Source organism: Lethenteron reissneri, chromosome 22 (assembly GCF_015708825.2).
Source record: "Lethenteron reissneri isolate LAM-NWPU_2019-01 chromosome 22, ASM1570882v1, whole genome shotgun sequence".
NCBI lineage: Eukaryota > Metazoa > Chordata > Hyperoartia > Petromyzontiformes > Petromyzontidae > Lethenteron > Lethenteron reissneri.
The window spans coordinates 8,372,191-8,385,992 of record NC_083800.1 but is presented as its reverse complement, the minus strand read 5'-3'; the positions used below and the strand labels follow the sequence as shown (position 1 = coordinate 8,385,992).

The following is a 13,802-nucleotide window of genomic DNA, read 5'->3' as shown; positions in this document are numbered from 1 at the left end:
AGTGAAATCCCCGTTTCGTCTTGTCGTCTAGACAGCATTATTCGATCACTTTAGCATTCACCATTATGTCTGCATGGATTTCTCTTGGCAATCAATAACATCTGCCTCGCAAAAACACATTTGTCTGGAGTGTTGTCTCATCTGGTTGTGTTGGGAAAAGTACGTAATGTTGATGGTGACAGTGTGTGTTAATTAAATGTCGACATAAAAAAGCACAACCCTAACCTCTGAGTCCTTTTGAGAATTTGTCAGAGACGCAGTGTCTGCTGGGTGCAGTGGTGGTGTGTGTTTGTGCGCGTGTGCAGCCATCTATCAAGAAGAGCCATCGGCTATTCAGAAGCTTCTGGGCACCACAATTCGCCCTTTAGTGATACAGGTCTGAGAGCTAATACATTGTTGGTTCAGTGTAAAATATAATGGTAATCCTTCAAGACCTACCCAGTGAGGTCACAGTGTTTAAGCAGCCTTTCGTGCACCACAATCTGAAGATTAGTGGGGGCCAACCACTAATCCCAGCCTCGCCAGAGGCATTAACATTATCAAGAGGTGTGTTGTCTTCAAAAAGGGGGAAAAAATACCCATTGGTTCCCATTGGTTCCCATGCCAACGTATGCGTTGTTTCCACAACCTCAGCTCGGAACTCGGCTGCACTGACCCAGCAGCGTGACTGAACTTACGATCGCTTTGCCCGATAAGCGGCGGTGTCCCGGGACGTGTGAACGCAGGTGTAGATGTGGCATCAGATACACGATAAAAAAAGGTGCACTACTACTACTACAGAGGCAGGAACATGCCAAGCCTCAGACTTCGCTTATCCCTCCAGATCCGAGCTCGTCCCTGCTTTGTCTCACGATGGTTTAACCCACCACGTGGCTGGATCCAGCGAGAGGGGTGATCGTCTCTGACCCACCCACGCCCCCTTTACGAGCACAAACATTAGTCCAGTGTTTTATTTACGGTTGAAAATACATTTGATGGGTTTTTTTAATGTAATACACCCCATCCCCTTGATTCTTTCGGGAAAGTCACGTAGAAGGGAACTAATAAAAATAAAACATAAAATAATTCTCGATAATTGTTTTTTTACCCTTCTATCTGGCAACAAAACTGACACCTTTTTTTTTTTTTTACAAATTATCATATTTTTTACTGGCAAATGAGGTTCCAATGGTGTAAAATAATTCTCATAATTTTTATTATTTTATTATTTCTCTTCTACGTGACTTTACCGAAAGAACCAAGAAGATTAATCCCTGCAGTCACGAAAGCTTTAAATCGAAATAATACACCCCAATTAATAATCTTAAAATTTTAGGAGGACCTCCGCTCTCCACGGTGGACATCCTCTCAGGCATGTTCTATACTTTTGCTGCCACTCCGTCTTTAGTCTCAATCACCAGCCATCATCCCTTGTAGCCACAATGTGTCCTGCCAAAGCCCACTTGCCGTCTTAACAATCAATGTCTCTGATTTTGTGTTTTTTACCAGATCAATGTGCCCCTCTTTCTGTCTCTCGGCGTAATTGCGAGTATGCATCTAATCTGCGCGTTTTTTGCACATTTTCAAGTTGTTCCATTATCTGTCAGTGTTCGCGTTCGTTAATCGTATGTCGAACCTGGCAGTGTGCACCGAATGAACATTTAAATCTTCAAGACACATTCGGACGCTCCTATTCATCAAGGGTCAACCTTTCGCAATTAAGTTGAATTACTTATTGGCATGCTGCCCTCGACAACCGAGCGAGCTCTCCACAAAAGTGATGTTATGTTTCTTTCGATTTAAAGCTTTCGTGACTGCAGGGATTCATCTTCTTGGTTCTTTCGGTAAAGTCACTCGACAGACCTGCTCTCCACCTGAGGACGGCTGCTTGCGTTGTGGCCGAAACGTCGTGAGAATTATTTTATTGTTTTATTTTTATTATTTTATTTCCATTCTACGTGACTTTACCAAAAGAACCAAGACGATGTTATGTTTCTGTCTGGAGGTCCCTCCGCCCCGTTCCAGCTCGGCACACCGGTGGATAAACCCTGGCGGGCGGTCGCACGGAGGTGTCCTCAATTTCAGCAAATTCTCAACGCTTGCCTGCCGCCATCTGCTGACAATGGGCTACTCTTGTGGCGACAAGACGGTAGCCAACCGTCTTGGGTTTTGCCAGGATCGCCCTCTTTTTGAGGTAGCCGTTGTCCTGGGAAATCGGTGAAGTCTTCCTGCAGACGGAATAAAAGTCCTGGTTGTCGTCAGTTACGGAATAACACACCGCTGAAGACGACGCATTTAAATGTAGTGCTCCCCCCTCTTCTGGCACCGTGAGATATATTTTTTCCATCTCTTGATATGTCCAATTGTTTTTGTACCTAAAGACGTGAAAACTCTACTTGTGAAGTACATTCGTCGTGGGATCTTTTACACGTACAGATTCGTACAGATTACAAATCATCGCCACAACCATGTATAGCCTAAGACTATAATGCCCTTGTAGTTTAAAAGTGGAACTTGCAGATTCAATTCGGATCACGTCAAAAGGTGTTTTTGTATTCAGCAATTCCAAAAGCACACTTTACCCTGAACCTTCACCTTTATGCATTTGCACGATATGCAATCGGTGTACATAGGAAGACGTGGCTTTGGCCGTTCTATTGAGGCAGGTGATACATCAACAAATGTGCCCCAAGGGAGCACTGCTAATTCTGCAACGCAACCTCCGGAGCTTAAACTGCAGTTAGTTCATTGACCTGAGCATTCCCGGTTTTCTAACCTGTTACCATTCCTCACATGCCTGCATTAGGCTAAGAATAGCCATTCTCAGATATATTACAATGGTGTTGTGCAATGATTGCTTTAATAATTGTGACTCCACCTGTTTTAAAGAATTTGTATAGAATAGGAGCAAGAATAATTACCGACTCCACCATTGTCCAGCTGCCAACACGTGACCAAGCTCGTTTTGCAAAGATGAATGTGCACTTTTGGGGTTGACATTAGGTCGAACAGATTTTGGGAACTGCATTAAGTAAATATAAAACTGGGCACGAAGTGAATGGACGTGTACAAAGTTTACCAATCCCTGAAAAATGCGTACTGTTATTGTTACAATTGTAATTTTTTTTAAACAAGCACGTACGATAATCGAGGCCTTCTTACGTTACTAAAACGAAGAGACAACCGCGAAAGGAAAAACATCGGATGTTGTTTATTTCAAGTGGATGAAGAAACAAACCACTTGTCAGACATAAATCACGGTCGATGGCGTATTCTCAACAAAACTGTACCGTAGCACACAACATGAAACGGATCTTTGCAACAGACCATACAAAATAAAACTATATCTGCAACATGCAGGAGCCTTAGTGATTTAAATACTTTGAAGAAAAAAAATGCTAAAAGTACAGTGTTTGGGGAAAACCCTACAGGACTGTCAAGTTTGCAGAGTTAAAGATCGTGATTATTTTGAGGCGACATTGGTGGTAAATTTAATTTGTCTAAACTGGTGGTCTGGTTAGAGGTTGCTGGTGTACGCTTTTGGCCTGGTTTTCTATGCGAGGCGCGTTTTGCTCGGAGTTTGTGTGCATTTGCATGTCGCCCTAAAGCACGGGTTTGGAATATTTTCCTTACGGAGGGCCGACTAGGAATTTAAAAATACTTGTGATGGACAACACATGAACACACCTAGGTAAATGTTGTCAATGGAATAGGTCCTGCAGTGAGAGGTGAATGACCATGCAAAAATGTGAAACTGATGTTCACAAGTCGAAAATACAACCCTCTCGTACCCGATAAGGATTATTTATCCTGGAGAAATCCGATGAGATATGAAGCTTTTTTTTTTACAATGTCCAGTAGGGGCGGGTCAGAAAGTACCTATGCTTGCAGTGATTTATAAATAATATTTGCGGGTCAATTTTAAGTGAAAGAGCTTAAGGGGCCGTGAGCCTATTAAAATTAAGTTGTGGGTCATAACTGGCCCATGGATAGCAGGTTCCTTAACCCCTGACCTAAGGGTCTGGGCATACTGCACATGGTGTTGGTGCGTTATCATATGAGCGTGCAAAAGGGCTGAAATGCGTGTAATAAATGCAATGCATGTCACTTGACAGCCCTGAAAAATACATTTTTATATACTAATCTCAATGTTCCCAATGTATCAAAACCTGCATTAAGATGTATTACCGAACTAAATCAATAGTTTGTTTTCTATAAAACGTCGAATTCTTATACCTTGATAAAAAAAACATTTTTTTACTCAAATAAACTGTTTGAGAACTGCACTCGTTTCTAATCAGGGTTGTGGGACACTGCGCTGCGATGCACATTTCACAACGGCAAATGCAATTAGTGGTTTAAGATTTAAAACATCGGCGTATTTGTAAACAAAGCAAACGTTCGCAACACCTGGTTTTAATACAGCTCATAGCTTGCACTAGCCAGTACAACATACAGTATCAACAACTTGCTATTAAACAAGGACTAGATATTCGGATTGAAACGCAACATTCCTTATGAAGCACAAATGTGAATAACAAAATAATACATTGCGTATTACACAAAGGAAGAAAACAAATTAAGACAAAAAACATTCTGTACAACGGCGCATATGGTATAAACCAGTGGGGCTATCAACGCGGCCTTCCCAAATTTGCGACGATCAGTCCAGTTTTGAACGTATAGGACGTGCTATTTCTTGCACCGACCGTCAAGCGAGGAATGCTTAAGGGATGAGAGGTGGCTCACGGAATGTGGCTGCAGCCATGCCGATACAGAATTATTCTACCAGTGAGTTTGCTAAGGAATGACCCATCTCGAGTAGAAAGGCAGCAGTCCCCCCCCCTTTATTTCTAAGCACAAAAGGAAATACGTTAATGTTTAGTCGAACACGTATAGTATATTATAAATCTTGCTTTATATACCTTTGTTATAATTTAAAATAGTCGAGGAAACACTAAGAAAATAGTTACATAACAAATAAAGTTACAAAACTAATGCTAGGACGATTGCAACATTCCTATTATATATACTTGCTCATTTCATGAATGCTACTTACAAACACAAATCCCTTGATTGTTTCAACCTTACAAATTTGGTCTCTCGTGCTACACTCACACATAAGGCACTCTGGGTTTCAAGTAATTCCAATTTTTAGCACACACGCACATCGCCACACACAAGTGCATTGTTTGTTTGCGCTCTTAAATATCGGAATTTTTGTTACACTTTATTTCCCCACAACGCGTTCGACTCCGCACCACTCTTAACGCGTCGGTCGTGACAAACGCATGCACCTGGCCGATCAGTATGGAAAATGTGACTTTAAAACTGGAATTTGTGCACATGGCTTCACTTAAACCTGCCGTGCAAATGTGTCTTCCACCCTCTTACCGTATGCGAGTAAAAAAAAAAGGGAGATGAACAGTTTCAAGAGTCTGCGTTGCTTTCAAAACTGTTGGGTGGCCCAACGAATACAAAATGTGCACGCATCATGACAAATTAATGCGTTAATATATTTGGGACGCTGTACACTGTGGATATTTACAATACAATACCAATGGAAATTTTATATATATTTTTTCCCTTAAGCTGATACGGATGTCACCTTCGAGAAATACACAACTCCGCTTGCTAGACGACACTGAAGCTCAAACGTCCTGCTTTTAAGTTAATTCCTGCAACTGCAACTGTAATGTTTATGGTCGGGCGAACACAACGGAGCAGACGAAATACGGTACACACCGGACGTGTTAGCAATCGGGATAATGGCTTTCCACCGATGGCTAAAATAAAGTTAGTGTACTTCTTCAAATAACAATAAAATGCAGAAGGCATCTGCATTCAATAACTCATGGTTACCTTCAGCATTAGATATTATCCCACATTTATGCCAGTGCAATTGGCGAGGGATGCATACTAAATGTAACCAATGTTTGCGAGGACATAAAACCGAGCATTATGTCAAGTGGGTATCGCTTCGATGCCCACTATGTTGTAATTGCTAAGGCTTAAAATCGTCTTGTCATTTTAATTGATTAACTTTAGGACAAAATTTACACACCGATGTTTCTTCATTGTAACAAAAACAACATATGCACATGATAAACTTACATTTTGGGCCACAGTCGTACCTGTGTGTGTGTAAATATGCGTGTGTATAATACTCATTGATCAGTTGTGGGGAATTTGGGAGGAAAGTCGTTATCAATTCCCACACGAAAAGAAAATGTGTTTTCGTCTGTTGGCCTATTGCTTCCAGACTTAGAAGATTGTTCACCAGTTCTTTGCAAGCTTGACTCTGCTGATAAAACCCACAAGGTCCAAACAGGTCCTGCATTTGCTTATTCAAATTTTGCTGTATAACTTATGTCTGGGAAGCCAACAGTCCGACAGAATAAAAAAACAAAATATTTTTTTGCGTGAATTTAAATTCTGTTTCGTTCTTCATCGGATGTATTATTGCATCTATTGTGAGATCTGTGCTTTTGCCCTCGACAAAATGCATGTCAAGAGTTCATGTTCTGGGAGCCTGTGCCATAATTATTTATCCTGGATTGAATTAGCATAATTAGCGCAACTCAATAGACAAGAATATTGGAAAAAACAAAAGCTGCTCTGAGGATCATCAGCGGACATGATTACAATAATGATTTTAAATAGTTGCACGCAAACTACAGAATGTGGCGAGTGCCAGGTACTGAATAATTATTTCAAGCCAAGTAATTAAGGTCTCAAGATTTTCATTGACCTGCAATCATTCTCACCGTTAACATAAAATACAGTGCTGAAGAAGTCAACAACAATCTGGTGCACCCTTGCAATTTAAGCCATTTTAAAACAAGAGGACAACATTAAGATTATTACAGCTGTTTTAAAAGTGCAATGCAGGTAAAAACCGATGCAAACAAAAACACTTATCAATGATGCAACACCTGAATATCCACTGCTGGCATTTTGTTTTTGTTGACACAGCAAACACTAACCAACGACAAAATGTGGAGGCTTTTTCAGTGACAATACCAGCCGCTGATCACTGACCCATCATGTCCTGTACAAATTCCCCAGTGCGAACATTCCAACATGAATTCAATGAGGTTTTAAGGCAGTTTTCCCACCCTGAAAAAGAAAAACCTTCCAGTCCCTCACACAAAGACATATTACAACTGTATTAAAATAACAGTAGCTTTTACTCGTGTGATATAAGAAATGCTCAAGATCTGTCGTTGAGTAAAATTTGTTTTCTCATTTTTAAATGTATTTGTTGTTTGCGAGCTTTGCAGCAACACTTGACATAATTTATATGCACAATTCACCCGTTGCTTGAAAACACTTAATCGCTTTTGCTTTATAAACGTTGCACTATACAGTGGTTCATATGAGGGGCGTTCTGTAATAAAACTTGAACTCTCACAAAAATGTATTGTCTAGAAGGTAAGGTTCAGTTGATAGTGGATAATGTTATTTACAGCCTCGAATCTATCCGCTGCTGGATGAAGGCCTCCTCATACCATGTCAGTTATCATGATTGTTTTGGCCAAACTTCATCATGCTGATCAGTGCAGATTGGTGAAGGGATGTATCCAAGACTGGTTCGGACATCACTTGCCATTGATGTAACTGTGGGCCCCGCAAGAATCGAACTCAGGTCGCCAGGTTCATAGGGCAGTGGGATAACCACAATAAGAAAAATGAATTAACGTTGATCGTGCCCCGCCATCTGCGGGGAGGAGTTACATATAAACTATGAAAAGTGTCTTGTAAAGTGATCCAAAGAAATTAGCAGCAATTTTACATAACAACAAATATATATATATTTTAATTTATGATAGAATTTAGAATTAGGCCACGTAATGATCCGACTAAATTTGTGCTGTTAAGACCTTCCACCACTGGACAGCTCACAAGTTAGAGAACACATCTCACAAGTAAATTTCGTAATTGTATCCAATTGCGAAATATGGTTGTAAATTGCTCTTCAACCTTACTGGTGAGCTGAACCAATACAAAAATATTGCACAGAATCAATCATTGATTTATCTGGCTGTGTCGGTTGTTGGTGAAGGGTCCGATAATTATGTGGCCTAACCCAAAAATGTATTAAGAATCGTAATATTGGCTGTGAAAACCTACGTGTTAAATATACATATATATGTGTGAGGATTAAAACATTTTCTAGGATGGCCCTCATTTTACATTGCTGTTAGAACGAGGACGTGAGAGATTGCGAGACAAGACGAGACCTATTTGAAGCGCTGCCACGGTTTGAGGTCAACGGATCGGTTCTCAGGGACGTGGCGAAACCGGCAACGGTCTTCAAAGGTGCATCCAGTCGTTCGCCAGAAATAACACTCATTCCCATTGATTGGTCCACGCTTCTTGTCTCTGTCACATGGGATGCACAAGCGCACACGCACACACGCGCACACACCGTACGATAAAAAACCGCCGCTTTTATAGCCGCAATGTGAAGTTTATCTGGACGGTGTCGAGCTCGGGTTGGGCAATACACACAACCAATGGCAGATTAAAAACCGGATTCTAAAAAGGTGAGCATTGATTCATGATTAATGTAACAATTCATGATCAATGTCTTGATTAAATTCCCCCCAGTGATTCAATGAATTTCGATGATTTTGGGGTCGCAATTTTATTTGAGAATCACGCACTTTTGGCCTTGTTTTCGGAACTATTCGGATTTGTCTAATTTGCAACATCATGTAATTTAAGCTTGATGTGAAGCTTTCGTGACTGCAGGAATCCATACTCTTTGGTCATTTCAGTTAAAGTCATGTAGGTAGAAAGTGATTTGTTTTATTTTATTTCTACCTACGTGACTTTACCGAAAGAACCAAAGAGTAGGCATGTAATTTACTCATACTAAGTATAAATCGTGACGCACTTTCGTGCATTAATTATTTGCTAAATAGTTGATCTTAATATTTGAATGCATACATGTTACATGCCATAAATACATACAAATATGAACCTTATGCAGTCCAGTATCGGAATGAGCAGGCATTGAAGGGAAGTTTAATGACAGTCACTGGTGACAAGAATTTAAATCTACATTTAAATAGCGTAAAAAGGCTAGAAGTTGTTCATAAGTAGATGAAAAAAGTGCGGTGCTACTGTGGAGACAGTGATGGATCGACAACTGTGGAGGATCCAGAGAGCGGACCCCTCCTTGTGGGACAAACACTCGGAACAAAAAGATTTAAACACGGGGACAGGAGTTGGCGATGTGGACAACTCGCGGAGGGGCATTTTAGACCCCGAAACGACAGAGCAGGAGCAACCTCCATTGGTGTAGAGATTCATTAAAGTTTCTTTCGACTTTAATTAAACCTCATTTTAGCTTGTTTTTCTGTGACACGCATGAACAAACAGCAGTGCATTTTAAGCAAGGAATAAACACCATGCATACGAATGGATTCTCTAAATACATTACAACACGCGTTTGTTCTCGAAGTATTTAATTGGCTAAAAATAACCGTTAAGTTTCAAGCCATACAATGAGATGACGTCACACAATGATGCCATCTGCAGAGGCGAGGCAATCACATGATACGTGATATCATTTTAGCCTAAAACATCCATTTAATGCTGGCTTTTATTTACAGATGTTTGGCATCCTGTTTTTAAATGTGTCCGGTTTTATATAGGGAAAGTCCCGAATCGCAAGACCACTTCATGCTCAAGATTCGTTCTAATTGGATTATCCTTCATCATGACTCCCTGCTACAGATAGAAGTGTGGACAAACAGAGCTAGTGCTTTAACACTTTCAACCTTAATTGGAACACATACAAAATAATACCAAATCGTGCTTTTTGACAACATGGCACACATCTCAGGCGAGTGACATGACGATGTGGGCTCTGAGAGATACCCCGAGAGTGGAATGTTAGACGACGCCTTGCTCTCCGCCTTCGGTGTGTTGCTGGGGTGGTGGTCCGGGTATTTGATGAGAAGCTTAGTGTTGGCCACCTCACAGCCCTGCGGAAGGAAACGGACAAAGCAGATCATAGATAAAGACCGGCTTGAATAGGGGGGGGGGGGCAAGGAGAACAATTGTACAAGGGTAAGTCACTGGACAAGCTTAGTTGCAACAATGCAGTTCCCTTACATTGATTGTTCGAATTGCACTTTGGAAGCAAATATAACCCGAACTCTTGGTTTTGCGTCTCCACAGGGAGGTGTGGTTATCTGGAGTTTTGAAAGTTGAAGGGCTAAAAAAAGGCTTGGGCAGAATGGTCACACAATGTGTGTGATGGCAGACTCGAGGTGAAATACTACATTACTATTTTAAACAGTTATTTATAAATTATTACTATCTTGATTTGAAGCTTTCGTGAATGCAGGAATCCACACTCTTTGGTTCTTTCGGTAAAGTCACGTAGGTAGAAAAATAAAACATTATTTTTATTATTATTTAAAACTTTCGTGACTGCAGGGATTCATATTCTTGGTTCTTTTGGTAAAGTCACGTAGAAGGGAAATAATAAAATAATATTAATATAAAACGTCGTGAGAATTTTTATTGTTTTATATTAATATTATTTTCTTATTTCCCTTCTACGTGACTTTGCCGAAAGAATCAAGAATATTATTTTTATTGTTTTATTTTCTACCGACGTGACTTTACCGAAAGAACCAAAGAGTATAAAGTATTACTATATTACTGTAAATAGAACACTCGCAAAGTGTAACCATTGGAAATAATTGATGGCGCTGCTCTTGGGTGCGTACAAAGACCGCCTTATACAACCATATGCAGGGTTAACATCCATTCATGCTGTTATGGTGGACGAGGGGGTGATGTAGCCAGCACCATTACTGGCTGCCTTTGTCTCTGTAGTCCCAACATATATATACACCGCACCAAGTACCAGGTACTTAAGGCTAAACAGACCCGATTTAGATTTTCGGCCATGGCGAATATCTATGATGAGCGATATCTGAACCGGTACTGCCCCCATATGATCAAACAACCCCCATGACCGGACACAGCAGGGTGAGGCCTTCATCCAACAGTTGATGGACCTAGGTTAGGCCAAGGACAAATTCTGCTGCCACTTACCACCGACGCAAGCCGTGACCGACTGGACAACTGCTCCCAAATCCGAAATACATGTTCATACTTTAGTGCTTTGGTTGCACTGATAGATCAGACATGGGGTCAACTACGCATTCATAAAGAGTTGCAATCACAATGTACGTGGTTGTAATTTCAGCTCACAATGATGCCGTGATTGTAATTATAATTGATGTGCTCTAAATCAGTCACTGGGCGAAGGACTCGACGGGCGGCGGGGTTGGTTGTGGAGGCGTTGCAGGGTTATGGGCTGCCCCGACGGAGCGAACCTGCAGTGCGGACATGGCCTTGGCTGCCGCCTCGCCGTTCGTGTAGTTGACGAAGGCGCAGTAGCGCTCGTGCATGACGCGCACGCTCCGGATTGTGCCGTACCTGCCGGGGCGACGGGCGTACGACATTAAATGTTGGGAAAGGCATCGTCATCGTGACCACCGTTTAATATTTATACCATGCCTGCCGCGCACTACAATGTGAAGGGTGGTCAACAGAGACACCCCTCCCGCTGTGTGGCACCAGGTGAACGCAGCACTGGCCTGCAAAGGGGCATTCATCTGCCAGGAGAGGGTGATGTTGCTATGCGGTTTTTAACAATGATGTAGTTTAAATTTTGATTTAAAGCTTTCGTGACAGCAGGGATTCATATGCTTGGTTCTTTCGGTAAAGTCACGTAGAAGGGAAATTATACAAATATAAAACAATAACATTCTCACGACGTTTCGACTGCAACACAAGCAATCATCATCAAGTGTGAAATCCACAGCAGTTGAAACGTCGTGATAATTGTATTGTTGAATATTTTTATTATTTTATTATTTCCCTTCTACGTGACTTTACCGAAAGAACCAAGAACAATGATGTAGTTTGCGAATAATTTAGCAATTTCGTCAATTTGGATTGTGACGCCACCACACTTGGCCCCTTTTTTCCAACAATGTGACGTGAACTTTAAACGTCTTTCTTGAAGCAGGGGGTATTCATTGATACACTCGCACTGGGCTCGAACCGCGGCAATCCTACACCGCATTGGGCAGGGAGATGGCGAGGCATCCGTTTCAGCGCGCCCGCGCTTCGGAGAGCCAGAGGCTAAATGCTGCCACCACCAGAGGGTGAGACGCAAGCTGCGAGTAGCTTTATAGCCAATGCAATACAATATCATTTACATGTGCACATGAACAGCCCTTTTGTGAATCCACTGCTCGGTGAGAGCCTCGCCACACCGAGAAGGTTGCTGGGATTATTTGACCACAATGCAGTATCTGTTCAGCGCGGGTTAGCTAAGTCGGGGGGTACTGATGTGGGGACAGAGATGTAGAATACACCAATGGATTTTGCTGTACTGCCCTCTGCTGCCAACCACACGTCACTGCAGCCCTATGATAACCTGTGCGTGGTGGTCGCCCATCCAAGCACTATCTTAAGGTCAGCCCAGTTTGGCATCGGAGATCTGACGAGATCGGGTGTGTTCCAGGTGACATGATCAATGGCATGATATTACACTTCCCAACAGATGGAACTCCAATACCTGGGGCAGGTGGACAATACTTTTTAGCCGGTTAATAAGTAAGTTTTTACAGTTACCAAGACGCAAGGAATTGGACGGTTCAACCACTGGCCTTTTTACTCAACTGCTGATGTTTCGAGCAAGAGTCTTAACAATAATGGAGAGGATGGCTGGGCTTGCGTAGTGGGCAATGCCAGACTGAGTGGAGGGGAGAGGCTTGCTGAATGTCACCGAATTCGCAGCGTTTAAAGAGTTTGAATTCATCTTTTGGAATTTCAGGGTGGGGGTCACTGTTGCTATTAACACTGTGTTTCAAATGAAGTACATGCAGTGTATATTAGTGAGAATACAATGTTTTAGGTAAGACATTTTTAACCTGTGACACACGCTCATTGTGTTATGGATGACACGCAACTGTGGCAATCTAATTTAGCGGCGCAATAACAAGCAATGTAACGTTCAAACAAATCAAATCCTATTTCGTGTTTATTAAATTAGAAGCACTCACTATTATTAGAATGTACATTACAGTTTAACGGAAACCGTGTAATGATTATTAAATAAATATTGCCATTCTCCACCGGCACATCAATCATCCAGATTGTCTTCCTACGCTGAATAAAAGTGCAGCAGATGTGAATTGAAAGTAACGTAATGGAATAACATGATTCATATAAAATGTGAGGACAGTGCCTTTTGAAGAGATCCATGATGGCCTTCTCTGTGACATTGCTCGTGACGTTCCCGATCCACAGGGAGTTCGCTTCCATCCTGAAAAACAACCGCAGAGCATTCCCGCGTTGATTACATTTATTCCATCTGGAAAAAATCCCACGACATGAACCTGGTGCCCTGAGTTTTGAGTCCTGGCCACGGATCGCATATTGCGCGATCATTTTTAACCGGTCCTGGGCATTCAACCTCCACCAACCCACACTACAAGTGTGGTGAAGTATGGTAAAAAAAACTTCCATTACTGACATTGCATGGGGAGGCCTTCATCCAACAGTGCATTGACAAAGGGCTGCATATGATAACTTTTTTGTTATTTCTCATTATAAAGCCTTTGTCGGTAAATTTAGAAGCAGTGCAACCTGAAATTAATGTGTGAAAGAAAGTATAATGACAACCATATTTGACGGACATAATAATGTCATACGAGGTGTGATTCCATCAAGTTAAGCGTGTGTGTGGTAATACACACACGGAACTTGTTAATATGGAT

The 13,802-nt window shown here is 41.6% G+C and overlaps 1 protein-coding gene across 3 annotated transcripts in view; it reads right to left on the bottom strand.

Annotated features, from left to right (window-relative positions):
* Window positions 1-3,175: 3,175 nt before the first annotated feature.
* The window catches only part of LOC133345597 (hsp70-Hsp90 organising protein-like), a 67,453-nt gene continuing 56,826 nt past the window's right edge, over window positions 3,176-13,802 (bottom strand). For all 3 annotated transcript variants that reach the window (XM_061556509.1, XM_061556511.1, XM_061556510.1), the window contains exons 12-15: window positions 13,271-13,348; window positions 11,346-11,448; window positions 9,871-9,977; window positions 3,176-8,364 (exon numbers count right to left, since the gene is read on the bottom strand). In XM_061556509.1, coding sequence (XP_061412493.1) covers window positions 8,223-8,364; window positions 9,871-9,977; window positions 11,346-11,448; window positions 13,271-13,348 — 430 coding nt within the window. In that variant the 3' untranslated portion in view covers window positions 3,176-8,222. The remainder of the gene's footprint in view (window positions 8,365-9,870; window positions 9,978-11,345; window positions 11,449-13,270; window positions 13,349-13,802) is intronic.